Below are 27,691 nucleotides of genomic sequence, written 5' to 3'. Positions count from 1 at the left end.
CGAGCGTGTATAATATATGACCGTTATAGTAATACATATGAGGCTCACATATATAAATGACTAACCTTAGTAAAATTCTTCTATATAGTCACTATCCAACAAATAAGGATGGATCTTTTAAGCTAGGCCCAGTTTGCAGTTCAATTATACTCACTCAACTTACTCAACTTTTGATTTGTGGTAAGGGAATGAGGAATTAATGGGGGTGGGTTGGGGGTGCTCTATCAGTGATAAAGAGTTATTTTGATCCTGATACATAAGGAAGGTAGACTACTTTGTTAGATTGATGCCTGAACTCTTATGTGTAGAGATGCTCGCCTAATCCTCTTCACATTGGGTCATATCCTTGTTTTTAATGATATCTTATTGCTTTTCTTCAAAACCAATATAGAATGACTAGAAATTCCATGACATGTGATGCACATAAGAAAGGGGTTGAATTGATTCAACTTCAAAAATTAGTGAGATGTCTAGACCCACTTTAGTGAGTATCCTACTTCTTGTTTTATGGAAGAACTAAAATTTATACCATTCTAACTTTTATAAATAAATAAAAATTTGGACTAAAAATATATGAAAAATTTCTACCTCTCCTTAGATTAGAGACAATCACTTCTGAAAAAAAGAAAGTAGCACAATACCCCAATGGCAAGGAAAAAAAATAAGAAAAAAGGTAGCACAATACTCCGCACGTGTTACGCACGTGAAGAGACCCGTTCAGCAGAACAGAGCAAGATGGCGGGAAAATACGCAATCCTTCGCTACACAAGACTATATTTCCCCCCACTAGCTTCTAGGGTTTGTAGATTTTAACTTTCCGACCGAAAGCTTCAGTTTCTCGCGAATTTTTTTGCTCTTTTTCTGGTTACCAGCGCCGGAGACTAAAGAGATGCCGACGTACAACATCAGAGGCATCAATGTGGATTTCCCATTCGAAGCCTACGATTGCCAGCTCGTTTACATGGAGAAAGTCATCCAATCTCTCCAAGAAGTAGGCTTCATTTTTCAAGTTCATTTCTTGCTATGAATACCACAAGTTGTTGTCTGCCTTTTCAAATTGTTTTTGTTATGGGGTAGTCTTTGATATTCAGTTTGGTGCTTTTTAAGACGTGTATATGTGATAGAGAAGTGTGTAGTTGAACGGACTTGGGGTCAAATTAAAGATTTCTTTTATAAGGGTAACTCCAAATCATGTAAGGTGTGTGTACCTGAGCTTACATAAGCATACATTTGGATGATTTTGGAGTCAATCTTGAGAATGCTGTTGCTGGGTAACCTTATTTTGGTGCTCTAATAGCATGGATCCTCTTCATGTGGTGTTCTTCGTATTGGCTTTGGTCATAATTAATTTCTGTATGAATATTTTAAAGACTTACCAACATCATTATCATTGTTGTTGTTGTGGGAAGGCTTGCCCCAGTCAACCTGTTGGTTGGGAACAACCTATCCGGAAACGGGTATGGCTGCTTATGTCTTGCCCTTTCCGGACTCCACATTGGCAGGAGGTTTGCCTTCTTCGGATCAGTGGTTTAGTTTGTGACTTGTGTGCACATGTAAAATGCTGCAGAGAAGTAATGCACTGCTGGAGAGTCCCACTGGGACTGGAAAAACCCTTTGTCTTCTCTGTGCCACATTGGCCTGGAGGAAGAGTTTGGGTGTTTTCTCAACCGGTCCTAATGTCAAGATGAGTCAGATCACAGGAGAAAAATCAGGTGTTCCGTTGTCACAGTCCGCGACAAAAGATCTTCCTACCATAATATATGCATCCCGCACTCACAGCCAGATCCGGCAAGTAATTAAAGAGTTGAAAAGAAGCTCTTACAGGTCAGTTATGGTATGATTTTGCACTTATTCAATATTGGTTAAGCCTTGGATATCATTATTACTATTGCTATTATCATTGCTGTTTTTGTTGTTCTCTTCATCCATTTCTTGTATCTATGATATCTATTGATGCACAGCTCAAGTGTTATTTCCTGATATTGGGGTGCCACATAAATGAATGTCCCATGTGCCTTTTCATTTGTTCTTTTCTACTCAAAAGGATTATGCCAGTTTGCAATGTCCCTCAAAAATTGCTGTTCGGGGACTTGCAATCTTACCCATTCTTTTGTAGTTGTTATTTCATTGTATTTTCATCTTTAAATAGTTGGTGCAATCTCAACAATGCTACATATGTTATTGTTGCTTTTCTAGGTTGATGTTCTGTGTACATTGAAGCCTGTGTTATCTAACAAATTTTGAGCTTGTGGAGCAACGTAAACGTTCATTAGCTGCATGTATATTTTTATCTTAGCACCTAATGGCTACATGTGATTTCTTGTCCGAAAGATTTTAACTTGCTTTCGAGTTATTGATAGTGTAACATATTCATTACTTAGATATAACATAGAATTTCTGGCATCTATCTTGATACTGTAATTAGTTGAGTTGTTGGCGATTACCAGCTTGTTTGCTACAGTTGCGTTAGCAAATGTTGCAACTCTAATTATCAGCTGTGAAAATCAGTATTGACACCTAATTTTTTTAGGAATGAATTTATTTTCAGATGTTTTTGGTGGTGTGGAATTATTCTCTATTTGCCCAACGAATTGTTCTTTGTAGTTAGAGTTCTCTGTTTGTTTTCCGTTTGAATTTTAAAAATATAAGGAACTGAACTAATATTTGACAATATGCAGGCCGAAAATGGTAGTGTTGGGGTCTCGAGAACAATTATGCATTAATGAGGAAGTAAGTTTACTACGCGGAAGAACACAGACAAAGGCTTGCCATTTCCTCTGCCGGCGCACTAAGGAAATAAAGGATAAAAAGCGTCATTGTGCTCATTATTCTCGTGGTTCTGGTAAATATTGTGCTTGTTAGTGTACATAGTACATATACACGTATGTGGCTGTCCTTTCTTGTAACGTTAAGTTTTCTGAATTTGAGCACATGTTCGAACAATTTTGGTTATGGAACTTATTCCCTAGGATACTTGGAAACATATTAGCCATTTTGAGTGTCACCATTATTTTACACGACCGGATAAGTGTGGTGTCCTTTCTTGTAATGTTAAGTTGTCTTGAGACTGATAGTCCGCATCATCAAAGCCCTCTCTCCCTCTCCCCCTATATATACGTATCTCTTTATGTACAATAGATTTGACCTTGAAAATTCTCCCAAAATTAGCTGAATAAGATGAATATACAATTCTCCATTCCCCAAAAACCAAAAAAGTGTGGCATTGCTCTACTTTGTTATGAGTATTTAGCATTCAGTTGGATTTTTTTTTGGTAAAAACCTTTTTTATGCTTGTTTCTCTTTCCCCAAATTCCTGATTTGTTCATGCTTTTTTATTGGCTTGCGTGCTTGAGTGTGTGTGCCCCTGTAATCTCTGGAAGTGAATGTGCAGATGAGTTTTGAGTTATGAAATTGCTTAACCTAAATAAGTCCAACTCGTTACTTATTAAAAATAACCTGGATGATATTATTGATGATTGATCTGGTCAGGAAGGTTTAGGAATTTTTTCCTGTGCCATCTACTGCAGTAACTTGACTGCTTCTTCATGGATTTTATTTTGATGTCATAGCATTTAAGAAAATCTAACTTTTATACATGTTGGTTCTTCTATTGTAGGTTACTTAAAGAATAATCCTCATCTTGGAGATGAACCTATTGATATCGAGGATTTGGTGAATACTGGAAGAAAATTAGGGCCGTAGGTTCTTTTGTCTGTGTTCTTTCACTATAGTAAATGATAACTTACAGCCCCCCACCCTCTCCTATTTATTTTAACTTGTTACCACTTTCTTGTAGGTGTCCTTATTATTTATCGAGGGAACTCCATAAGGTTGTTGATATATTATTTGCACCTTATAACTATCTTATTGATCATGGGTATAGAAAATCGCTACAGATAGATTGGAAAAACAGTATTCTCATATTCGACGAAGCTCACAACCTGGTAAGAGATAAAATTTAGTGTTATTTTCGGGCAGGGAAAACTCCAATTTTTTGTAAATATCTGAAAACTATATATGCTGGTTTCTGAATATTGTATTCTTTGTTTTCTCATTGACTCTTGGGAGTTAAACAACTTTGAAACAAATATTCACTTCATATTCGTGCAGAATTCGTAATTTTGAATTATTACACAAGTTTGTTGCTTACATAACCTAAACACAATGCAGGAAAGCATATGTGCAGATGCAGCTTCCTTTGACTTGCCTTCTTGGCTTCTTACAGCTTGTACTTCTGAAGCGAAAAATTGTATTGACCTTTCTATTAAAAGAAGGGAAGAATCAACCGATAAATCACAGAATCCAGATGACTTTGCAATTCTCAGAGGTAAACCTAATTGGCCCATTCGTCAGTATTCAATTTTTACCAAACTTGCCATTTCTAATCAGTAGTATTCCAGTGCATAGTTGCTATACTGGCGATGTTTTGTTATGGGAAAATTGCCTTTTTAAATCCTATTGCAGTGGTTTTGTTGTTTTGGTAAACCCCTTTACTTGACGTTCTCTTTAAGATAGCATACTTTTGTTATTCTTTTAGTCCTTTCTTCGTTATAAAACTTTACCTGGTCACAATTTTTACAATTTAACAATGCATATTTTGCAGCGCTTCTTTTGAAGCTTGAGAAGCGTATTTCTGAAGTGCCTATCGAATCCAAGGAATTGGGATACACTAAGCCTGGGCCTTATATCTATGAACTCCTGGCTGAATTAAACATCACACAGGATACTGTCCCTAAGCTCATTAAAATACTTGAGGATGCTACTGTACTTATGGAGGAAGAAAATCAGAACAAGGCAAATCGAAGTGTCTGCCGGCTGGAAAGCATTAGTGACATGTTTAATTTAATTTTCAGAGATACAGACAATAACCATGCAAAATCCTATCGTGTAAGTTTGGATATTGGTCTGCTAGTTATTATCACCTGGGACTTTATCGGGAGCTTTCTTTACTTCAAATATTAATCTTAGTTGTTAGTCCATTATGTGTAATGAACTAATTGTTTGAATATGGAACACTTTCTGTTCATTTTAGGTTCATGTACAAGAAGTTGAAGCAGCTGCAATTGATGGTTTAAAGGGTAATTGGAGACCTTTTCTGATATTTTGAACTGAGATTCATTGTTTAATGTAACTGTAGTAGATTGATTTTTGTGTTCTAATATTTATTGCATTATAAAAATATTAGATCTGGGATCCTAATGGTGTCATGCACAGTCATTTAACTTGACATATAAAAGATTTTCTTTTGAATCCCATAAGATGTTATAATGTTGTTGATAAAGATTAATGATCAAGCTTTTATTGACTTTTTACTTTTCTCTCCCCTTCGGTCCCTCCAAATCAATGGCTAAAGTGCATTCAAATAAAGGACTACCTAGTTTGAAATAAGGGATGAGGGATTTAGAACTCCAGTTTATAAGGCTCCAAAGTAGAAAGACAATGTGTCATACTTAGGTGATATTTTCAGTAAGGTAGATGTTGATATTCAAGAGTTGTTCTTTAGTTAAAGGGCAATATGCATGCTTGTTAGCTACATACTTGACTGTACTTATGCTTAGGAGAAACTTGGGGAGCAGATTTGGGGCCATGAGAGCTACATCTTAGATGGTAAAACTAAATTAGATCTCAAAATGGGTGGCTCTGCCCCTCCGGGGTTCAAATTTCAGGTCATTTCACAAGTCACTCTAACCAAGTCATACAACATGACTTCCCTAAATTATTCTATGTCAAACTAAACCCAGATTAGCTCAGGAATGTACGTTCTCAGTTCCATGAATCTAGAACTGAGAGGTCTGGCCAGATGCAAGTGTAGTAGACAATACTAAGAGGGAGTGGAAGAGATGCAAATATTCTAAGACGTGATATTAGAAAGACAGGTTCAAGTTAGAGTTCCTCTTAATTTTTGAGCCCTCTGCTGGAATTGGTGAACAAACAATTTGGTGTATGCTATTCTTTCCCTTTGGGTTGTTGTATGCAGATGCTTACCTTGTATATAAAAGAAGCCTTAATTTAGACAAAGCAACAGCAGATGTAGACTTCAGTTGGGTTTATTGTCTTGTGATCAGCTTCCGTTTCAATGAAGCCCACATATGTACTTAATTTTTGTTTGCTGCAGAAACACCTTGTATTCTACAAGATAAATTTTAGGTGTTCTGAGAAGTATTTGACGATTTATGTGTTGTGATGATTATGAATCAGTGTCGGTAGTGGTATCTCTCATTAAACTTTCAGATTGTGAAGTGGAACACTAGGAGTTTGGGGAAAATCGAATGGATGATGAAAAAGAGACGACTTTTTTCAAGGATCATATGTATCCTGTTTTTGTCTTCTATGCAACCAAATAAAGGATTAGAGAGATTGGTTATGTGGGAGTGGAGAGCCATAAATGAGCTGATGAGTATGTGGGGCTTGTCCTTTTTGCTGTAAATCAGCTGATTAGTTTGCTAGTCAGCTTTGTTTGTTATTGACTGAAAAAAGAAGAAGCCTTGTTTGTTTTTTGTCTTATGAAGCGACCTCATTTGAACTCTGCACCAAGCACAGTAGCTTGATCTTTTTAAATTTTCATATTCATGACATGTGATTGATGACATTCTTTCCTGTGATATTGACAATGATATATTTATCCTTCTCGTTCTAGGTAAGGCATCTAGGACACTCAGCTGGTGGTGTTTTCATCCTGGAATTGCAATGGAAGAATTCGCCAAGATGAATGTGGGCTCTATTATACTGACATCTGGCACATTATCTCCCTTGGATTCATTTGCACAGGAACTGAAACTGTAAGTGGCTTTTGTGCAGTTTATTTTCCATTTGGTTTTAGTGTGGCTGGCTTAAATTATTTTAAAGACAATGGTTTATTTGTGTCTCAGAGAGTTCCCTGTGCGGTTGGAAAACCCTCATGTTATTACCCCGAATCAGATATGGGCTGGAGTTGTACCAGCTGGACCTTCTGGTTTCTCTTTCAACTCCTCTTATAGAAATCGCGATTCTCTGGAGTACAAACGGGACCTTGGAAATGCCATTGGTACGTAATGTAATTGCTGGTAATAGTAAAATAAATTGGGATTTTAGTTGCCATTTAACATGCCACTGGTCTCGGTACCACCTATTTTGATAAATGCGAAAGGGTTAATAATTTCATTGAACCCCTGTTCCTCCAAAACACAAAATTTGCTTATTTCATATTTCAATCTTATTATTGGGATGAAATGCTTTTATGAATTCATTGTACTCATGGGATTTTAGATTTGTCAAATACGTCACAGTGGTGCACGGTAATATGTGCGTTAAAATTTTCTTGTATGCATCTGATGTGTAAATAGGGTCATATTAGGCTTAGACATTGACTATATAAGTTAAGTAGAAATTAAATTTGGATGATTTGCATTTGATGCATTGATGATTTAGTCTCATAAGGTTCAAAAGTTGTGTCCTCTTGCTCTTGACATGGAGAGAAAGGTATTTTATTAGGAGACTTGCCTCCTGGACTCAACAGAATACACATAAACACACCTGCAGCACGGTTGTGCACGTACACAGAAAGAACAAGGGCCTAGGAAAGGCATAACCCAAAAGAAAAAAGAAGAATAAGCATACATAGATCTAAGATAAAATACTAAAAACCTCATGTTACCCCTAAAAAACGGATGGTCCATGTGGTTTATTTCATGAGACTTTTATTTCCTGTGGTTTCAGAAAGTGTAACACCGGGTGGTTTTATTTGGACCCCCTTATTTGCTTGGTTAGCCCACCAAATTTCTCTCTTTTTTGTAATTTTATAATTCCAATTATTTAATTTTTTTCCCCTGAAACAAACTGTTTCCCCTCCCCCTCCTCCTCCTCTCATTGTTCCTCTCCTCCCTCCTCCTTCCCTTGTCCTCTCTCCTCCACTCACTCCCTCTCTTTGGCGGCAGTGAGGTGCCTTCCAGTGCCATGAACATGGGGTTTTTTTAATTCTAATTTTGATTAATAGAACTTTTAGAAGCCAAAAGAGGATAGAAAAAGGTTCTGGGCAGCTTTATGGGCATTGGTTTTAGCTGATCTTAAGGATTACTCTTATTCTTCTATAATGTTGGATTTGTTAGCAGCTGTGAAGTGAGATTAGAATTTTTCATATGGTGAGCATGTTTTATTTTACATCCTTTTGAGATGTACTTTCTTGTTTTTACTTGTTTTTTACCAGATTCTTGATACCTTATCCACTCTTTGTAATTAGCTTTCCTACTTTAATAAATTTATGTTTCTTTTCAACAACAAAAAAATAATAAATAAATAAAAGGTTAATTTAGGATAAAGAAAAGATTCAGGGATGAGTGAAAGAGTAAGTTCTTCAACCAAAATAATTTTGGTGGGCTATGTGAAGAAGTAAAGGGGTCTGTAAAGAATGAACCTGTACCATATTTTGTTAACAGCAAGCTGCAAATATACATAACCAGTTTATGCTGATGTCTTTGCAACTGTTGTTCTAAAGAAGAGAGAGAAGTTGGTTGCAGTCTGATGCAACAATTGTTGTAACAAGTTGTGATTGATTCTTCATCGGCTTTTTGTCAGTGATGACTTTTGCTTGTCAGTGACATTGTTTTTTTAATTCAAATTGCATAGTTTCATCTCTCTCTCTCTCTCTCTCTCTCTCTCTCTCTCTCTCTCTCTCTCTCTCCTGAAATTTATCCCCATGATATATCAAGATCATAAAACCTCTTACTACACCAACCACATGAATCTTTCACTGAACCAACCAAAACCCATCACTTGCACAGAATTTTTGGATATCCAAACCCAAAACCCACATCCCACCCAGCAACATTTTCCAGATAATGCTCCATACCAGCTGGCCACCCTTTTGTAAAACATGCTGGGAGATTGTAGAGAGAAAAGATGGTGGGAGTGGTAGTGGTGTTTGGAGCGAGAGAAGATGAATGGGTGAGGGGGAGGCAGTGGTGTTTGGAGTTGTCCTCTGTTAAAGTGCTAAAGTGTCCATTCCTCAATTACTTGTCATGGCAGAAGAAACCACTGGGCACAAACTAAACCCCAAGGATCATCTTTGTTTGGAAGCCCAAGGCATGGCACTGGATTTTGAATCTAAGCACCTAACTTTAAGGAAAATGGAGAGTGTCCAAATTGTAGACTGGTTATTATTGTTTATCACTTACGAAAAACGTAATGTTCTTTGACGTTCATGTTTCAGTCAATTTTGCTCGAATCGTTCCCGATGGATTGCTTGTATTCTTTCCGTCTTACTACATTTTGGACCAATGCATTGCCTGCTGGAAGAATACGGTAAGGAATCAAATAGATTCTGTGAAGAGGTCAAATTGGTTTGCTTTCGTCTTATGACACATTATTTTCTACTTATGCAGAGCCATGCCAATTCAACTACAATATGGGAAAGAATCTCCAAACATAAGAAACCTGTTGTAGAACCTAGACAATCTTCATTGTTTCTTTTGTCAATTGAGGTAACTGACATGATGTACAAACAATCAGCGATTTTTCTTATTTATAAGTATACAGTCTTCCATCACATGTTCCCTCGATTATATTGTTGGCAGGACTATATGGCTAAGCTGAAGGACACCTCAGCTTCTGGTGCAGTATTTTTTGCTGTTTGCCGTGGTAAGGTATGTCTGATTCCTGACTTTTCAGAAATAGTCCAATTTTGTGCTCTGGAAGACTTCTTCATCTTGTGCTGATTGAGGAATATTGACAGACATTTGTTATGAACATTTTTACTGTCATACAATAGGGGTTTTTGAAAATCTACGATATATTCTTAATAAGCTGCTTCAAAACTAAACCTTTTTGTATTTGTCTGGCATCAATCTCGCCTTGTGATGCTTTAATGTGAGATTACTTGATAAGAGCATTTGAACTGCTTGATTTGCATTGGTTACCACATTTTAAGTGGCTCCAAGAGGGTAAGTAGAGACTGGAGATGCTGAAAATAGGCAAATTTTAGAGAGTCAATAAGTTGCACAGGGCATGCTTATTTTATGATCCTTTATTTGGTCTTGTGAAGGGGCTCTTGTGTCTCAATTAAGTCACAAGAAAACTGCCTTGAAATGTGTTATGATTCCCAAAGAAAAACATCTCTTGTGCTGAACATACTATTTTATGGCCTTTATTGCACTCTACTGACACACATGATGAGTGCACAAATTATGAATGACATTGCTATCAATGATAGTTCCAGACACTATCTGCTTTAGACTGCCTATGAGGCTAGAAAAGTAGAAATTAATGCTGAATTGCAGGATCTCGCCCGATTTCAAGAGGCATTCCTATCATAATGTTGATGAATTCTTTCGGTGCTTACCGACACTTATATTCTACTACATGTATTTGCTCTAGACCTCCCTGAAATCTTAAAATAATTTGTCAGGTAAGTGAAGGACTAGATTTTGCTGATCACGCTGGAAGGGCTGTAGTCATTACTGGTCTACCATTTGCCACAAGGAATGATCCTAAGGTTGACAATTCCCCCCATTTTTTCTTCAGATTACTTTTTATATGTGTGCATTATGAAAGTCGTGGCCGTTTTAAAAAGTTGAAGTTGTGACCGTTGATTTTGTGAAGCATTATACCTTTGATTATTGACACTGAGTCATGCTGGTAATTTGTGATTTTATCTTTGACTTTGCTTGAGTGCTAGCATTGATTACAAATGTTGAACATAATATGGAAACTACTGCAAGTGCTTATTTACCTGAATCTACCTCTTAAATGTGATGCTGACTGAGTGAAATTATTGAGAGTTAGGCATTAGACAGAAATCTTCTGCACAAGTTTGTTTACGGAAAGATGTGTTTAGTGAACATTCATTGTGAATAAATTACATATTTGTAAACATACATGCATATAAACATATCTAAACATACAGAACCTCGAATATGATTGTGCGTGTATAACATTATTTTTCATAATAATACTTAGTAATTATCTAGATATTATCAGTTTGGCATATTCTCACTGTATATTTCAATTCGTTACTGTGGTCTTGTTCAAATTTCCACTCTTGTGGGATGACAACATAAAACAGGTTCGTCTGAAACGTGAATACTTGGATCAGCAGGCATATTCCCAGAGGCAAGTATGTAAGGTAATGTCCAAATGTTTGATGTGAGATGCCACTTTAAATTAGTAGGTGCTTTTCCTTGTTTATTTTTCCAATTTTCCTACTAATTTTATCAAAACACTGAAGTTGGAGGTTTTGACTGGAGAAGACTGGTACAATCAACAAGCATTACGAGCTGTAAATCAGGCTGTTGGACGTGTAATCCGTCATCGTCATGATTATGGAGCAATTATTTTTTGTGATGAAAGGTTTTTTTTCCCCGCTGCTATCTCACGACTTGCTGACAGCTTTCATTAAGATTTCATGTTATTTGCTTATCAGATATATTTTTAAAATGCACAATTTTGGTTTAGTGTGAGATCAACTTTACATTCTTTTTCAACCAGATGCTAGTTTCAAAATGTTGATGTTGTAAGTAATTGTGAACTTTTTGATTTTCTTCCACCCATCCCCACGAAACATGTTGAGAATACAATAAAATTCTACTGTAATAGTTCTTTATTGACTAAGCATAGTTCAAATATAACCTTTAACAATTTACTATATTTGACTTTAGTTTTCCAATTCCATAGATCACAAAATTTCGAGCTCTTTCTACAACCTGGCTTTTCTACGAAAAAGGTAGAATTCATTTGAACTAGACTGGATTCTGAAACGATTTATTCAATTCTTTGTTTTTATAGCGTTTACCAGAGATATGAAGCCACTTTGGATGATCTTTAATGTTTATGGGCCTTGCCCATTTTTTATTTTGATTTGTAGATTGTTGTCAAACGCCATGTTGGATTTAGACTCACAAGCTTGTTGTTAAAAAACCTTTCTGTTCTTAATATGTATTCCTCTAAAGATTTTTTATTTTTTTAAAATATTGGTTTTGTTGAGAGTATTGTCCCACATTTGAGAATGGAAGCCTTGCATAAGTGCTTTAAAAGATCTTGGGGCCTCTCCACCCATTGCCAATTGGTTTTGGGTTGGATGCTCACATTCTAATAGGTTTCTATAATCGTTTATGGTTTAATTAGCAACACTGACCTCTTGACTTGTACTTGTATATGTACTTTGTTTAATTTTGGATTTATTAACAGGTTTGCACAACCAAATCGTCAATCTCAAATATCGCTCTGGATACAACCTCATATAAAGGTGCTTTCTATTTAGGAATAACCTTTTGATCTATAAGAAAACTTTTGTACTTATACGTCCTTTTTCAGTGTCACTCCAAATTTGGGGATGTAATTTTTTCGTTGACCCGTTTCTTTCGGGATGGAGGAGCTCGGGATCCTACAAAGCTGAAGTTGTTACAAACTGAAAAATGGGGTAAGAATAGTGCGTTTAAAGAACAAATATCCATTAGTTTTTTTCTCAATATCTGAGGCTTTTAACAATATGGTTAATGTTCCTATGAAAATCATGTATGAAGGGCATATCACATATACATTCTTATCTCATTATAAGTACAAACCAAAACTTACTAGGCTTACAAGTTTTGTGTTATGACCAATGCTCTAATTGAACAGAAAAAGTTTCATGCTTTTGTCATGATGGGAAAACAAGTGCTTTGTTCAAACCATCTACGTGGTTTTGAAATTAGACAATTTCACTAGCAATTTAATTGGGGAAATCCTATGAAGGTATTGCCACATGCATCATTTGAGTGGAAAGATGCGGTCTTAACCCCCCTTCCTGTGGGTGACCTTTCTAAATCCCTGATAAAGGATAAATAATCAAGCATTTGAAGAGACTTTTACACTAGCTTTGACAGTACCACTGGTTAATTTATATATTGTCTTTACATATTCTTTTCCACTGGCTTACACAGTCACTGCATCATTCGTCAAACTCACCTTTCTGTCATATTTTTTCCTATAGATGCAATTTCTACATCAAATTCAGTACTTGATGAGCAGACAAATGAAGCCCCATTCGATCATAAACCATATTCTGTAGGTTCATCAACCTCAGTTCATGGTAGGTCTTTTCTCTCTTGCCTGCACGTTCTGCTTGTGTTCTCCTCTTTTAGCTCTAAATAATACTAACAAAATAGGCTCATGCACTGGCCTGCACTCAAATCAGCTTTGTTAATTATGAATTCTCTTCCCAGTAACAAGGCATCATGTAAACTTGCATTTTCTCTTAATTTAATTCAAAATCATTTACCATGTATATGCAAGGATGTAAAATGGAAGTTGGTAATGCTCTTCGTTGCCTTACTGTTGTGCTTTTATCATACTGGGATCTTCAACTGAATTTCCAAGTACCATTGCGTCTGATTTACCTTTTTTCATTTTATCTGCAAAGGATAAGTTGCAACACGTGACTAAAGAAAATCCATAAGTTATTGTTGTGACATGGACTTAGAATATCTGTTAGCTTTTGGAATTTCTTAGATACTAATGTTTGGGGCCACAAAATTGCATAAATCACTTTGGGATGTAAAGCATCATTTTCTCATGTTTTGTGATGTGACTACCCTTTAATGCTGCAGCTTATGTTGATTACCTTTATTCATTTTACAGGAACATCAGGGAAAATATATGAGTTGAAAACTGAGCAACCTCCAGAAAAACTTTATCTGGATAAATTTCTCCCTCTGGTAATTTTTAATTATTACCTCTGCAGACACTCATAGTTACGTCATAAGTTGTTTTATAGTGTGATATGCTTCTTAGTTATTTGTGCTTGCAGACAACAGCAGTCAGTCAAGACAGCCCTGTGAAGTCATCTTCTTCCCTACTTAAAGCTGGCAGGGACAAACTTTCAAGCCTGTTAGGGGAAGTTCTTCCTGCCAATCGCTCATCTCTTACTTCCTGTAAGGATCAGCCTGTGTCATTGAAGTGTTCAAATAATCTATTCCGAAATGAGAAAAAGCTGCTTATTTGTGAGAGGGAAACTCTGCAATGTCAAGATAGTAAAGTATTTGGTTTTCCTGGCAAAAATGAGAAACAAGGCGAAGAACTAATAACACCTTGCTCTGCAAAAAGGTGTAAATTAAGCACAGAGCGTGACTCAGTACATCTTATTGACAACTCTAATAAGCATTCATCTCTTGCAAAAGATTCTGATTCATATGGTGGTTTTCCCAATATTAAGCTGAGAAGTGAGAGTTCACATATATCTGACAGTTCAAGTTCACAAAATGCCCAAGTTGGTTCAGCATTGCTGCGTAAAGACAAGAGGATCATACAACAGGGAGATGCTGAGTTTCTGAGTAACAAAAACAAAAGTGCAATATCCATCCCTGTGCTTTCTGGTGATAAGGAAACCAGAGGATCTGAGTTCCTAGTTCAGGTGAGCGTTCTGATGATGCAAATGCTTTTTTCTCATAGGCCATGGCTGGAAAGCAATATAAACTATTGATTTGTGTTAATGCATGCTTTTATTCAAAGGACCATTGAGAAGAAACTGATAGGGGATGGCTCATAATGCACATAAAATATGTTTAACATGTTTTCCAGAAACAATGCTTCTTGTTGCTTTAGACTCGTTCTGTTATATTTACAGGTTGGTCTGCATGATGCTTAATTATTTCCTTGTTGCATTGTTTAGTATATTTTAGAACTTATTACCCTGAATTGGATACTAAAGGATTTACCCGGGAACTGCAAATGATGCAGAAAACTGTCTTGTGAACTACTGTCCTGATAATAGTTAAAAGTGTTTACTCCTCGGGAAGATTAGAGACTTGTTGCATGAGTCACAGGCAGTAATTACTTGTTCATTTCCTGGGGCTGTTTGGTGGGGTCACCGCAATAGGCTGAGGGAGGATGGTTGAAAAGTACATACTGAAGCCATGAAGTAGATTTAAAGGGTACTGAAGTTTAACCTATGTGGTTCTGTCCCAAAGAAAGAAAATTACAATTTGTGGAATACTTACTAAGAACAGAGAGAAAAAGAAAGGCTAATGGCCAAAAAAAAAAAAAAAAGAGAAATAAGAATTTCACACTTTTGAAACATCTTCCTCGAGTTTGAGAAACATAAATACATCAATAGTCTACCATTTGTTCACTATGACATTTCCAGAAATAACCCTCTCTTCTTCTAATGGCCTACCTGAATCCCTCGTGTAAATTTGTTAATTCAGTAGCTAGGCATTTGAACTTTATAGAACTTTGCTGTCAGGATTGTGTTAGGTAGTGTTCCTTCTCTGGAATTACACAGTTTTCCTGTTAAATAGTTAATGAACAACTTGGGGTTGTTGGATGTTTTCCTTATGCGTTACAGGTTGAAGAAAAACTTAGCACTTTGGAATATAGAGAATTTGTAAATTTGATGAAGGCACTTAAGTCCAAAGCTATGAAGATGAATGAAGTTTTACAATCCATTGCAAGCCTGTTTTCCGGACGAGAGAGGCTTCCTCTTCTTAAAAGGTAATTCTCCTATCTATACTTCATATATAGACTCATATTTTCTGCTTGGTGAGCATGAAAATGTGGTTCACCAATTGTTGTTTCAAAAACCAACGGCTAACATTTATTCCAAAAGAAAAGCTTTTTTAGAATTTGAATATGAGCTGTTGAATTTTGATGAATGGTTGGTGATCATGAGTTTTATAGTAACCAATGAGTAAAATATCACAAATGTACGTGTGTGTGTGTGTGTGTGTGTGTGTCTCTCTCTCTCTCTCTCTCTCTCTCTCTCTCTCTCTCTCTCTCTCTCTCTGTGTATGTACATAAACACACAAACACAGACTTTGAGTTTGACATATCTTATATCAGGTTCTCACTACTTCTCTGTCACAATTGTCAACAGATTTAAGGATTTTATCCCAGTAAAGTATCACTCTATGTATGAGCACTATTTTCAAACAAATGACGGGCTCTAGATATCCAAGGTAAGGAAATCTAGAATTCTTAAAGACCTGAATTATAACGTTTGCTGCGAATGAGATATAAACTTAAAAGTCCATTCTACTTTATCTGCAACCATAAGATGCTCTAATTTGATAGGTTGATATCTACTTACGTGTACTTAAAAATTATTTAAATTTTTTTAAAAAAAATCCTCCTAATGTAAGGTGTAACAGAAAATTTAGATAGTTCAGATCGTGTTTTAAAAGATGAAATTTGTTGAGGTGCCTAGCTCTAATTTTCTGAATAAATTATTCTAATAAAATACTTGTCATGCAGGAAAATAAAACTCTTAAGAGGGTTTTTGTGTGTCTGGCTCCATAAAACTTCATGAATTTTCCTAGAGCAGTTGGGGACGTGTAAATACTTGTATCATTGTGGTTTACATGATAGAAAATGACAGTTCAGTCGATGAAGAAAGACAGATCGTCAAGTTCAGGGCCTTAGTATCTTTCCTGAAATATACAATTTATTAGTCACACCTTACTTTCTGATTGGTAGTTTTTGCTGGGCTTACCTGAATGTTAAAGCAGATAATTGTTGCCTCTTGCCATTCATATGGATATAAGAGAAGAACCTGCTTTTTAAGGTCAAGCTACTCTGGATTATCTCAATGCTACCGGGGTTTAAGAAACTGCTCTATTTTATGTGAGGTCTCTTGGGCGTAGGAGACTTCGAAAGGATGCTCTGGATCATGAAGCTACAGTTTGTTTTGTGGTTGAATATAAAGCTACAGCTCTAATTGTACATGGAGAATTAGTTGCAAAGGCAGCTTTCACTTTGCTTATTGGCTTCTGCAGCCTTTCATGATGAAGTGAGTTCAATTCAATATACAAGTGGCAAACTGCCACAGTGACCTGGGCGTTGCAAGTATGGCGGTGCCCGGGGACGGTCAAACATTCATTATTCTATTTCTGTTGCAATGTTGTTGTAGCTGCTGCTGCCACAGTGACCTTGTTTATGTTGCCTTTAGAAAAGTTGGTTTTGGTTTTCAAGATCTATTTGAAATTTTGGCTATATAAAAATTCATTCTTGCTCTGCCTCACTTTGTATAATTAAAAGTCCTCGGTGAAGATATGACATTGAAATTGGCTTCTCTGTAGTTTGAAGAAGATAGTACTTTGCAAGCTGTTGATGAAAGTCAAAATCAAGTCTGATGGAAACATTTGACCGAAAATATATAAACCACCAATATTTCCAAATTACCCCTATCCAAAATTTCCTCTTTTTTTTTTTTTTTTTTTTTCTTTTCTTTTAAGGCTATAGTTAGAAACCACATAACTAGAAAAACATAAAAATCAATAATGTTGCATTGTGGCAAATCCAAAACAGAATCTATATGACAAATAACACAAACATTTTATAGAAGAACACTTGCTTGGCTCCTTCCATGTAAAAAGTTATTCTTTCTTACCGATAAACAACAGTTTGACGCATGCAAAAATAACTCATTAAAATTACAAAAAGAGAAGTTTATGCACACATGCCATACTGATTTGTCCGCAAAGAAGAATAACTCCTTACATATAAGAAACTAAACATTTTTATTTCCGATATACATGTCTTTGGGTCACTATTTTTGTCTATAGGATTAATGGGGCAATTCTCTTTTTTAGCTGTTGGCATTATGAAATTATTGTTTCACATTATTGTACTATGCATACCATATCACTTGTACGTCACCGTTATATATATTATATATATCATTGGCCCATCATACTACATACTAAAATAAAGCTCCAAAAAAAATAATTAAATTAAAGATCCTATATATCTGAGCTCCGGGGAACATGTAACAGACAAGACCTTATCAAATATCCATAAAATCTCACCAAAAAGCACAAAACTACAAAAAAATTAAACGATAAACAAAGTCTGTTCATTTTCTTGAAAGCTACATCATGTCTATAATACAAGCAAAGCATTTTGCATGTGAGCACTACCGAGAACAAACCCAGAAAAAATTAACAATCTTTAAAATACATTAATATTTTCTGTATCACCAATCTTCATGTTCAAATTCTTTGCTGAAATCCACGACCCCCTTTTTCTTGCATTTTCAAAATTTTGATGACGAAGACGACCTCTCAGAACTTCTGTCAGAATTTTGACGCAAATCCACAATCAAATCCGAAAAGGCACTTAATATGAACCTGTAAGACTTCTTCTCGTTCAGGTTTAGGTAGCAAAACAGAAGCTCCTCCATGAAATTCCAATCAACCTTTGCATGATTTCGCAGACGGGATTCCACCATGTCCTGCATGGATCTTCGAAAATCGTGGTAGGGGCTTGGGGAGTAGGTCAATACGGCGATGCAGTCGTTGGGAAGCGTGACGTCTTTTGCATGATCATTGTTATTACAGTTCGACGTAGTGGCTGAGTCATTTAGGGTTGGAGTTGAGATTGAGCTTGAGCCTAAGTCTTCGGACATCGTGGTGGTGCTTAGCCGAGCCTCCTCCATGACTGAGCTCGATGCTCGGCCAGGGGACACAAAGAACCGGTGAGAGCCACAAAGATCCACCGCGGGTGGATCGATATTGAATCGAGGGGATTCAAACAAAACCCCGCCTGAGCTTTCAGTGCCGTGATGCTCGTCACGACTTTCCTTCAGGTGTAGAGTTTTATCCCAAAAGGCCTCGGTACGACGGACTTCTTTACCCCTTTTTTCACTTTCATCGTCTTCAACTTCGTCGTCGTCTTTCAGATAAAGTGACCTGAAATTCTCAAACAAAAACTGATCAATATCCGAGAGTGAGGCTGCATCATCGTTGTCGTTGTGGGCGTCCTTTTGGCCACGATTGATGGCAAATGATAGGGTTTTTGGGTGCTTACAACCTGATCGGATCCATTTTCTGGAGGGAAACAGGATTTGTGGGGGTGGTTTCTTTACCTTGGAGAGGTAATCTCGGAGATACTTTTGGAGTTTCTTGGGCATTTTCTTTCTGAGGTTTTTGTGCAATGTGAATGCGATGGCTTTGAGTGAAAAGAGTTTGGAGGTGGAGTGGTTTATAAATAAACAAGCAAAGAAAGTAACATAAGATACGATTGTTTTTGGAAAACGGATGCATTAATTTAGATGGGAATTTTCAGATACTGGGGAGCAACATGGATGGAAATAATTGAACGTATGTGGATTTCTTGACTATTTTTCCGAGATTTTGACCATTTCTGAAAATTTTGGACATGGTAAACTATTTAGGACTGTTTTGGAAGCAACATGATGGGTTTGCTATAAACATTGTAAATATGTTGTATAGCTGGGTTAACTTTTCGATGTGATCGTACCACAATCGTAACACTACATAAATAAATAATTTGTCTAAATTATAACACGTGCATATTTACCGATAAAAAAATTTAAATAAATAACTTAACATATGTATTTTCACCACGTGTTAAAATTTGAGTGGATTAATAACATCTCATCGGAATATTAGGTGGTGTTGCTATCACACTCAATAATCTAATGCTAAATCTAAGGACAATATGTGGGACATTAATAACGTCATTAGCTGGAGTTTTGGATTGAATGATAATAAATTGGGGTGATTAAATTACTTTATAAGTCAATTCATTTAATCTTGCGATTCTATAACCGTCTCTTTTGTTAATTTGAATATATATTCTCCAAGAGTATTGATTTTTAACTTTTCCAAAAGTGCTTTTAATTTCCATCTGTGTTGTTTTAGCTTTGTATTTTCAAACTGCAAACAGTGTGGTTACATCACCATTCGGATCTGGTTTGACATTTAGCCCCAATGATTGAGGTGCTTAATTGTATCCAGCTTTTACGGGTTCAACCATGGACGTCCTCTGTCTATGTTTTTTTTTTGTTTTGTTTTGTTTTTTTTGAAGTGGGACTTTCTCTGTTTAAAGAAACATATAAAACCAAAAAATATTGACTTGTAAATATTAGAATTCAAGTTTAACAATTGTCAAACGATAGTGTATATATATATATTGGTCATACTAGTGTCTTTATATTATTATTATTTATTTTTTTTATAAAGGACGATATTATTTTATTGATAAGAGGGGATAGAAACAAGTACGAAGTAATTATGGTGTTAAATATGGATAAAATTTCTCCCATGATCAAACACAACAACAAGAATTGATTTGTAGATAATCAGACACACAACCCACAAAATGATTAAAATCCATGATTCAGTAACCAAAAGCACCCCTACTCAAACCTAAAATACCAATCTGCCGCGTAATGACAGAAACGGCAAATTCATATTAAAAGGTAAAATGTAAATTCAAATAAAGTCTCTGTATAGCTTAATTATTTTCTTATAAGAAACTTTTCCTATTACCGGTTGTATACAACTAGTTACACCTAAAATATTCTTCAGAATAACAAATTACATTATCTGCAATTACAACTTAAATAAATACGAATCAAAAACACGTATTGGGCGTTCTCTAGTGTCGCATAGTTGGTTTATTTTCTAATAAGCTTATTAGTTCTTTTAATTATTTGTTCAGCATGGGCGAATTTAGATTCTTTTTTTTCTTTTTTAAGAATTGGTGTCGTTGGGTGTATTTATCAAAATTATCGACTGTATTTTTACAAAGCCTTGATCTTTATTTCATTTTTTTTAGGGATGTTGATATTGAATAAAACCATTATTTTTTTTAAAAATAATATAAAACTATAAAGAGTGCACCCAAAACCCTACAAACCAATTGAAACGGACGCAATATTGAATAAAACCAAAGACTGATTTAACAACAATATTTATCTATTTATTTTTAAAACTTTTTTTATGTAAACCTTAGCTCATGGCCCAACTCCAAACCGGTCCAGTAGGTGTAAATAGAGTTCCCTCTTTCGACCCAAAAAAAAAAAAAAAAAAAGAGTTAGCCTCTTGACCAACAAAACGACATCGTAAAGGCATTGATCTCTAACGGAAATACCTGACGGGCACGAACTCGTTGAAAGGCCGAAAGGCTGAAAGGCAAGGCAATAGACAGAGAAAGAATCCAATAATCAGTGGGGAAGGAGATGGCAACGAACAACAACGCGAGCAGAGAAGAGAGAAGAAGAAGAATTGCAGAGAGAGAATCGGATCGTATGGCTCTCATCACCGGCCGAATCCAATCTCTCCCTCCTCCCTCACCGCCACCATCGCCTTCATTACCACCACATGATCGCGCTCTGCACACCCATCGCATCAATGGTACCATTAATTATTTAATTTTTCTAATTGTTTAATTTAATTATTTAAATCCAACCCTTTTCATGTTCTTAATTATGACTATGTAGAATCATATGTTTCATGCTTTTGTTAATTTATAAAATTTATATATATATATATATATATATGTGCATAATATATAATTTTATTTACACTACAGACAAATCTACAATTGGTGGCAAGTTGTCCCTCTTTTCGGTCTAATAAAAAATTTGTGCTCTGGGTTCGTTTGTCTTTGCCTTTGGGTTGGACAGACAAATTGGAGCAAACCATTAGGCGATATAAAGGGTCTGGTTTGGTGGGTCGGTCTAGATTGGATTATTTCAATTAAATTAGACTATTGTCTTGTTCATTGTTTGGTGAACCTGTAAATGTTGGAACTAGACTTATTCAATCGGACAAGTATCTTACAAATCTAATCTAGAGGTTGATTTCGTAAGGACTGCCTTCGACTCAATTCCAATCCAGTGCAGCGGAGCCACCAAGCAAGTTATTAGACATTTATCCCAACCGATGTGAAACTACTGTTTCTATTTCATATGGAGTTTGAATAGATTAATGGGTGGTTTTCTTATCAATTTTCCTGGTTTGCAGCTGGTACTGAGGGTAAGGATGGCACCCCTGCAGATTCTACATTGCTGAACGTACATGGAGCTAGCAATGAAGACGTTTCAAGGCAAAACAATGCAGAGACTGGAAGCCAAGATGGACCTTCATCTTGTCAATGTGACATAACTACAAACACTTTGCAACCCCATGGTGTTGATGGCACCACCCAAGTTCAACCACAATTGGGCACATCAATAGTTCAAAAGGCACCACCAACCGATACAGAACTTGCAATCACACATAGGAGGGCAAGGTTTTTCACTTCGAAACGATTAAACTCGTGCATTGTAGAATCGGAGAGCATGCGCATTTTCTGTGCTCTCATAATAGCATTCTTGGTAGTGTTGTCTTATGTTGATTATGCGTTGTTTGGAGTGAACTTGGTGAAGTCGGAGAGCGTTGTGGCCTCAAGGCCTCTGTACATTATACTGCTTACTGACGTAACAATTGTTCTGGCACGAATGATCCTCGTGAGACGAGAGGATGTAGAGGAAGAAAGAGTTGTAGTCCCTCAAGACGGACATAATTGGGTTGAGGCAGTGAAGCTCTTGGAGAGGGGTTTGGTGGTTTACCAAGCCATTCGTGGGGTTTTCATAGATTTTAGTGTTTATGTTGTAGTTGTTATATGTGGGCTTTCTTTGATGTAGCCTTGGATATATCACTCCAACTGTGTCAAGAATTGTTTTCAAATCTACTTTAGTGTTATACAGAAAAGTGCTTCTTCCTAAACTTGTGATTGTGACAGTTCTAAAATTTAGAACAGCCAGATTTCCCTGTATAATCAACAAATTTAAATAGTTTACGTTTAGATGAAAGTCCAAACAGCAATGGTGCAGCTAAAGCTTACCAACCAGCTTTAAGAGCAATTTGAATCCAGAGCTCATTGTTAGGTGGGTGATTATGGCCACCAGGTAGATAAATATGTTTTTTAAAGAGCACTGTTATGAGAGCAAACCATTCGCGATATATAAGGCCTTGTTTGGTGGTTCTGCTTCAAATGAATTATTGAATTAAATTGGACTAATCATGTCCACTGTTTGGTGAACTTATAAATGCTAGAACTTGACTTATTAAATCGGTAAACATTCAAACATATTATGTTTCACAAGCCTCGTCCAGAAGGTGAGACTCATAAAGACTACCTTAGACTCAATTCCAATCCAGTCCAACCAAACCACCGAACGAGTTCTTAGACATTTATCCCAACTAATGTGGGACAAATGCTCAACAAAAATGTGAAAATAATTGCTATCTAATAAAGGAGAAAACTACTATTGCTATTTTTCATCACTTTCTTCAGCTACACGTACTCTGACTATCACAGCTACCAAACCAATAACGGTACCATTAAAACAAGTTGCAAAATTAAAAGAATAAAAAAAAAAAGGGAAAAAGAGATTTGATAATAAGAGTCTTTTTTGCTATATACTCAAAATAACTTCCTATGAATTATGTCATGATAAGCTTTTGGGGCCTAATGGTTGTCTATGATCGAAACCTTCAACCCTCATCTCCACATTCCGGCTAGGGTTACACATGAAGGACAGTTTTAGCTTAATATACATTGTTGACATTCCCCGATAACTCAAGCTTATGGGGCATACATAGGTACGTAGTGTCTAATATTATGTTGTGCCTTTAGTTTTATCAGCCAAATTTCCTGTTATTTATACATTTCTGTCAGCTGAAATGTAATAATGTGCATATAATAAACTGTTTTGTGGTTGACTCAGTACTTCAGCACACAATTGATATAACCAATGCAGAACATTCTTATAGTAGTGTACACACGAATTTCCTGTGACAAATGAGACAAGAACACGTGTATAAAATAATATTTGTTTTTATGAAATTTAGGGTTACAATCTCTGTATTGAATCCTTTGATTCGATCTCCAAAGTGTTTAAAGAAAATTTGTGTTTGATACAAGGGTCGTAGAGACTTGATCTTGATCAAATGGGTAGCACAAGCTTGTTTGGGTATTTCGGATTTTTCTAGAGTGGAGGAACCGGGACGTATTTGTTGTGTTTGGTGGCTCTTCCAAAGTAGGGTAAAGAATGTAGAGAGTTTTCTGTTTCTTCTGAATACTAGGTTTTTCTCAGGCTCTTTCCTTCGTCTTGAGGCCTCCTATTTATAAGCCCCTACAGGATGCTTGAACGAAATAACTTTCCTTCTTTAAGACTCTGTTTTGTGGAATTCTGATTTGATTTAAAATCAATTCCAATAATTTGGCAATTTAGCCAAATTATCTTTGATTGATTGACTTGATTAATATTTGATTTAAATAAAAGTCAATCACAGAAGATTCTTTCTTTTAATTTTGTCTTCACTTTGAACCGTTTGATGCACTCCGTCGGATGTCAACATGTGTCACTTTTGACAACTAATCCGAATTTGATGAGTGGTACGCCACATGAACAAATTATGAACCCCATAATTTAATCAACCAAACTCTATTTTCTCACTTAATGAAATTTAATTCACCAAAAATTCCATGTCTACAAGTCGTTCTCCAAGTTCTGTTCAAGTTTCAACTGTTCAAAGCTTTTTTTGCCCCTACTAGTACTAGAATAGGAATTTCTTTTGAATAGTCCTGTCCTTCCTTCCTTTTGTCGGTATAACAAAAGTCTCATATAATCTTATTCTGTTTGCATTGCAGAGCAGCCAGGCTCATGCTCATGAATATTAATTATTTGTTTTTCTTTTTCTCTTTTATTTTTCTTTATGGGTTTGATGCATATACTATATTTTTAACCTTGGATTGTTTGTTTGTTTGTTTTTTGGGTTGCATACACCTCTATCAATTTCATACCTTCGTTAGTTTGTCCGTCAACTCTAGTCTTTAAATCATGCACGTATGTTCAGATGAAAGTCCAAACAGCAATGGTGCAGCTAAATCTAACGAACCAGGCTTTAAGAGCTCTTTGAGCCTAGAGATCAAGCACGAGTTAAACAACAAATTTTGTTAGGTAGGTGATTAGTTTTTTTAATAAATGAAGACTGAAAACTAAAATGGTTATGAAACGACGGGCCATTAGTTTCTAGCTTATGTTCAAGCTGGTTTTGCTGGTGTGGCTCGTCAAATCAAGCACTCAAAATCCAAAAGACCATTAGAGATGCTCTTAAAGGCGTATAACAGTTATTTATGTGTCGCATCTTAACCATTTAAGTTTTATTTATTTTAAAAAACAGTGACTATGATTTCTCATATAGAATGGCAAAGTTAAGTTCAACCTTTTGAGAAAGACAAAGTAGTTTATCTCTTTGCAGATGAATTTAATATTTTGGTCGGATTTGGTGAATATAGTTGAGTAAATCTGGTAAATTGGATGGAACAATACGCTTTAAGCATTTACCATCGTCATGCCTTTCAGCTGCTGAGGATCAGCTTGGTGCCTGCTGCCCTTCAAAATCATTAAATGAGTTGCTGTTCTTGTTATGGGACCAATTCAAGCCTTCAAGATATCCTTTGGACCATTTATGTATACCATACACTTTGCCCAATAAAGGAATGCTTGCTGAAAATGATAGGAGTGTGTGTAATTGCATCCCTTTCTTCAGCCACACGTACTCTGATTCTCTCATCTACCAAACCAGTAACGGTACCATTAAAACAAGTTGCAGAATTGAAAGCACAAAAGAAAAGAAGATTTCATAATGTAAGAGTCTTTTTGCTACACTTAAAATAACTGCCTATGAATTATATCCTTGATAAGTTTTTGGGGCCTAATGGTTGTCTGTGTTCGAAGCCGTCAACCCTCATCTCCATCTGCTAAGAAGAGTTACACGTGAAGGACGGTTTAACTTGATATACATTGTTGACATATTTCTCGAGAATTCAAACTTATATGGGCCATAAGTTCTGAAAACTATATACATTGTTCTCCAAGTCTCAAAATCAATACAGTTTTGTTGTAAATTCAAGTCTCAACTGTTCAAAGCTGTATTGATTTTGAGATCTATACACACTGGCAGATGTGCCAAATTGCATATGTATATAAACGTGTTGACGCCATCAATGCTTAGAAACCCTACTTACTTTTGGTTTGAACAATTTTGAGAGAAGAAAATAATTTTTCTGAAATGAAACATGGGTCTGAGTGAGTAAGGACATCCCAATTCAAACAGTGACCCACTGGTCTTCCAACCTAAGTATGAAGCACATGCATGCTTGCTTATATCTACTTTTTGTACACGTATTAGATGGCAGCGGTCCACACTTTTCAATTGGTAGCAGCAAGGCATTTAATGGTTTTGTTTGTTTGGTTCCTGACTATAAAGAAAAGTCATTCTGTCAGCAGCAGCAGTCCAAAAAAGCAGCTGTGGCTTTGCAATTGACGTGCAGACAGAAACGTACTCTACTGTATTATAATTCTACACAGATTTGTTTTAAATTTTTCAATAATTCAACTGGAAAAGGATAATAATTCCCAACTAATAACATATCCTGCTTTTCAAGATCAAGATGCTGTTAACTTTGCAATTTCATGTGCTTTTTACTCACAAAAAAAACAGGCCATGTAACTTTACACATGGTTTCTCTGTTTTTCTCGTATGTTGTGCGCTTTCACTTGTCATTGTTTCTTCTTTTGATGTAGTTTATCTTGATCAGTAAAAAAAAAATAAAAAGAAAGAAGAGAAACTCTAGACAGAGAATAAGAAGAAGAAGATGAGCACATTCCTGAAATTAATTAATTCTAACAAAACAAGATATCATATAGCTAAACCTACTAACTAATTGCAGAAAAGGAGAGATAATCAGATGGCATATATCAAGAACAAGAAAAACTACAGAACTCATACAACTTAATTCTGAAGCTAATACGGTAATTAAATACTTTGAGAGAGAGAGAGAGAGAGAGAGAGAGGGCCAAAGCTAGCTGAACTCAGAAATCAAACACTAACCAACCAACCAACCATTCTGTTTTTCTTTCCCATCAGCTGCCTACACTCTGAGTCTGATGGAAAACCCTAGATGGAACAGCAAACCTAGCTGAGAAAGATCGAGAGAGGAAATCGGGGTCTGCCCACATCAAACCCTGATCGAAATTCTTCGAATACGTGTAAGGATCATAAGGAACATGGACTTGTTGAGCACTGGTTGAACAATCAAATAGCAACCTCTTCTTCTCTTTCTTTATTTTTCTCCACAACATTCTCCACCTAACTGGCACATGAACCTTGGATTGATCTCTAGTAATTGCCAATGCATTGAGGGAAACCATCTTCTCACACCCAATTTTCACACAGATGTAGCTGAGGTCCATAATGTGGAGGGAAAGAGGAGCTCAAAGTTGGTCTTTAATTTTCAGAACAAGTTATAATAGAGGATTGCATGCTGATTTCTACTGGGACTATTTATAGTGCAGGAGGGGAACACTTTCTGAGGCTTCCCTATCCCTATATTTATTATGTGTGTTGTGTTTGCAGTGAAACCCCAGCATCTCTATGTACAATAATTTAGTTGAGCAGCATTACTTGGACTTTTCAACTAGAAAACAATAGAAATTCTTAACCCAGTGAACAAGAATTTACTGTCTTAGCAGTGAGCACCCAGAAGGATTCCCTTTGCTCAGAGCATTAAAGACATGTCTTTTGGAATGCTGGACTGGACTAGCCACTGAGTAAGTACCAAAGGGAAATGGAAGGCCCAATTGAGAATAAAGTTCTTTTATTAGCTGGGTCCGATATGATAGTTGTGTGGTTGCTTGGGCAAATACTTTTTTTAATTTTAAATACAAGTGATATTTAAAGAGAGGAAATTCGAACACAAAATTTTAGGTGCAGGAATAACCGCTCAATCACCTTACGATGTTAAGTTTGTATCCTATCCTCTCCAATTTGACCTAAAGATTAGAATCCAAAAGTTTCATAAGATTAGTGCTCCAACAAACTAGTTAAAGTGGTGATTTTGTGAGTCACTCAACATTTGCTGAGGAGGAGAGAGAAATTAGCATAAA

The 27,691-nt window shown here is 36.1% G+C and overlaps 3 protein-coding genes across 5 annotated transcripts; 2 read left to right on the top strand and 1 right to left on the bottom strand.

Moving 5' to 3' along the window:
• The first annotated feature begins 889 nt into the window (after nt 1-889).
• Nucleotides 890-16,954, top strand: LOC117623278 (regulator of telomere elongation helicase 1 homolog). Of its 3 annotated transcripts, XM_034354191.1 has the most exons (25): nt 890-991; nt 1,568-1,824; nt 2,679-2,842; nt 3,617-3,698; nt 3,797-3,944; nt 4,171-4,327; nt 4,604-4,887; nt 5,033-5,078; nt 6,638-6,779; nt 6,870-7,024; nt 9,185-9,276; nt 9,357-9,455; nt 9,549-9,617; nt 10,379-10,465; nt 11,036-11,095; nt 11,198-11,319; nt 12,157-12,214; nt 12,283-12,388; nt 12,941-13,039; nt 13,588-13,664; nt 13,757-14,052; nt 14,194-14,359; nt 15,293-15,438; nt 15,821-15,902; nt 16,198-16,954. In XM_034354191.1, exons 1-24 carry the CDS (start codon nt 890-892, stop codon nt 15,891-15,893), a joined length of 3,087 nt encoding a protein of 1,028 aa, XP_034210082.1. In that variant the 3' UTR covers nt 15,894-15,902; nt 16,198-16,954. The 3 variants fall into 3 exon arrangements, with proteins under 3 accessions (XP_034210082.1, XP_034210080.1, XP_034210081.1); XM_034354189.1 differs by having other exon boundaries at nt 13,757-14,359; XM_034354190.1 differs by lacking the exon at nt 15,821-15,902 and having other exon boundaries at nt 13,757-14,359.
• An 890-nt stretch (nt 16,955-17,844) lies between these two features.
• LOC117623279 (transcription repressor OFP14) lies at nt 17,845-18,931 on the bottom strand. The gene has a single exon (XM_034354192.1). The coding sequence runs from the start codon at nt 18,851-18,853 to the stop codon at nt 17,978-17,980; it is 876 nt and encodes a 291-aa protein (XP_034210083.1). The 5' UTR covers nt 18,854-18,931; the 3' UTR covers nt 17,845-17,977.
• A 1,910-nt stretch (nt 18,932-20,841) lies between these two features.
• Nucleotides 20,842-22,539, top strand: LOC117623280. Its single transcript, XM_034354193.1, has 2 exons — nt 20,842-21,104; nt 21,717-22,539. Exons 1-2 carry the CDS (start codon nt 20,930-20,932, stop codon nt 22,376-22,378), a joined length of 837 nt encoding a protein of 278 aa, XP_034210084.1. The 5' UTR covers nt 20,842-20,929; the 3' UTR covers nt 22,379-22,539.
• Nucleotides 22,540-27,691: the final 5,152 nt, after the last annotated feature.

Source organism: Prunus dulcis, chromosome 3 (genome assembly GCF_902201215.1).
Source record: "Prunus dulcis chromosome 3, ALMONDv2, whole genome shotgun sequence".
Classification (NCBI taxonomy): domain Eukaryota; kingdom Viridiplantae; phylum Streptophyta; class Magnoliopsida; order Rosales; family Rosaceae; genus Prunus; species Prunus dulcis.
The sequence above is the reverse complement of the archived record's forward strand: the minus strand, read 5'-3'. Positions and strand labels throughout refer to the sequence as shown.

Coding starts and splice junctions, on each gene's coding strand:
- LOC117623278 (XM_034354189.1), top strand. CDS start 890: ATGCCGACGTACAACATCAGAGGCATCAATGTGGATTTCCCATTCGAA. Junction 9,456..9,548: donor TGTTTCTTTTGTCAATTGAG/GTAACTGACATG, acceptor TATTGTTGGCAG/GACTATATGGCTAAGCTGAA. Junction 10,466..11,035: donor CCACAAGGAATGATCCTAAG/GTTGACAATTCC, acceptor AACATAAAACAG/GTTCGTCTGAAACGTGAATA.
- LOC117623279 (XM_034354192.1), bottom strand. CDS start 18,853: ATGCCCAAGAAACTCCAAAAGTATCTCCGAGATTACCTCTCCAAGGTA.
- LOC117623280 (XM_034354193.1), top strand. CDS start 20,930: ATGGCAACGAACAACAACGCGAGCAGAGAAGAGAGAAGAAGAAGAATT. Junction 21,105..21,716: donor GCACACCCATCGCATCAATG/GTACCATTAATT, acceptor CCTGGTTTGCAG/CTGGTACTGAGGGTAAGGAT.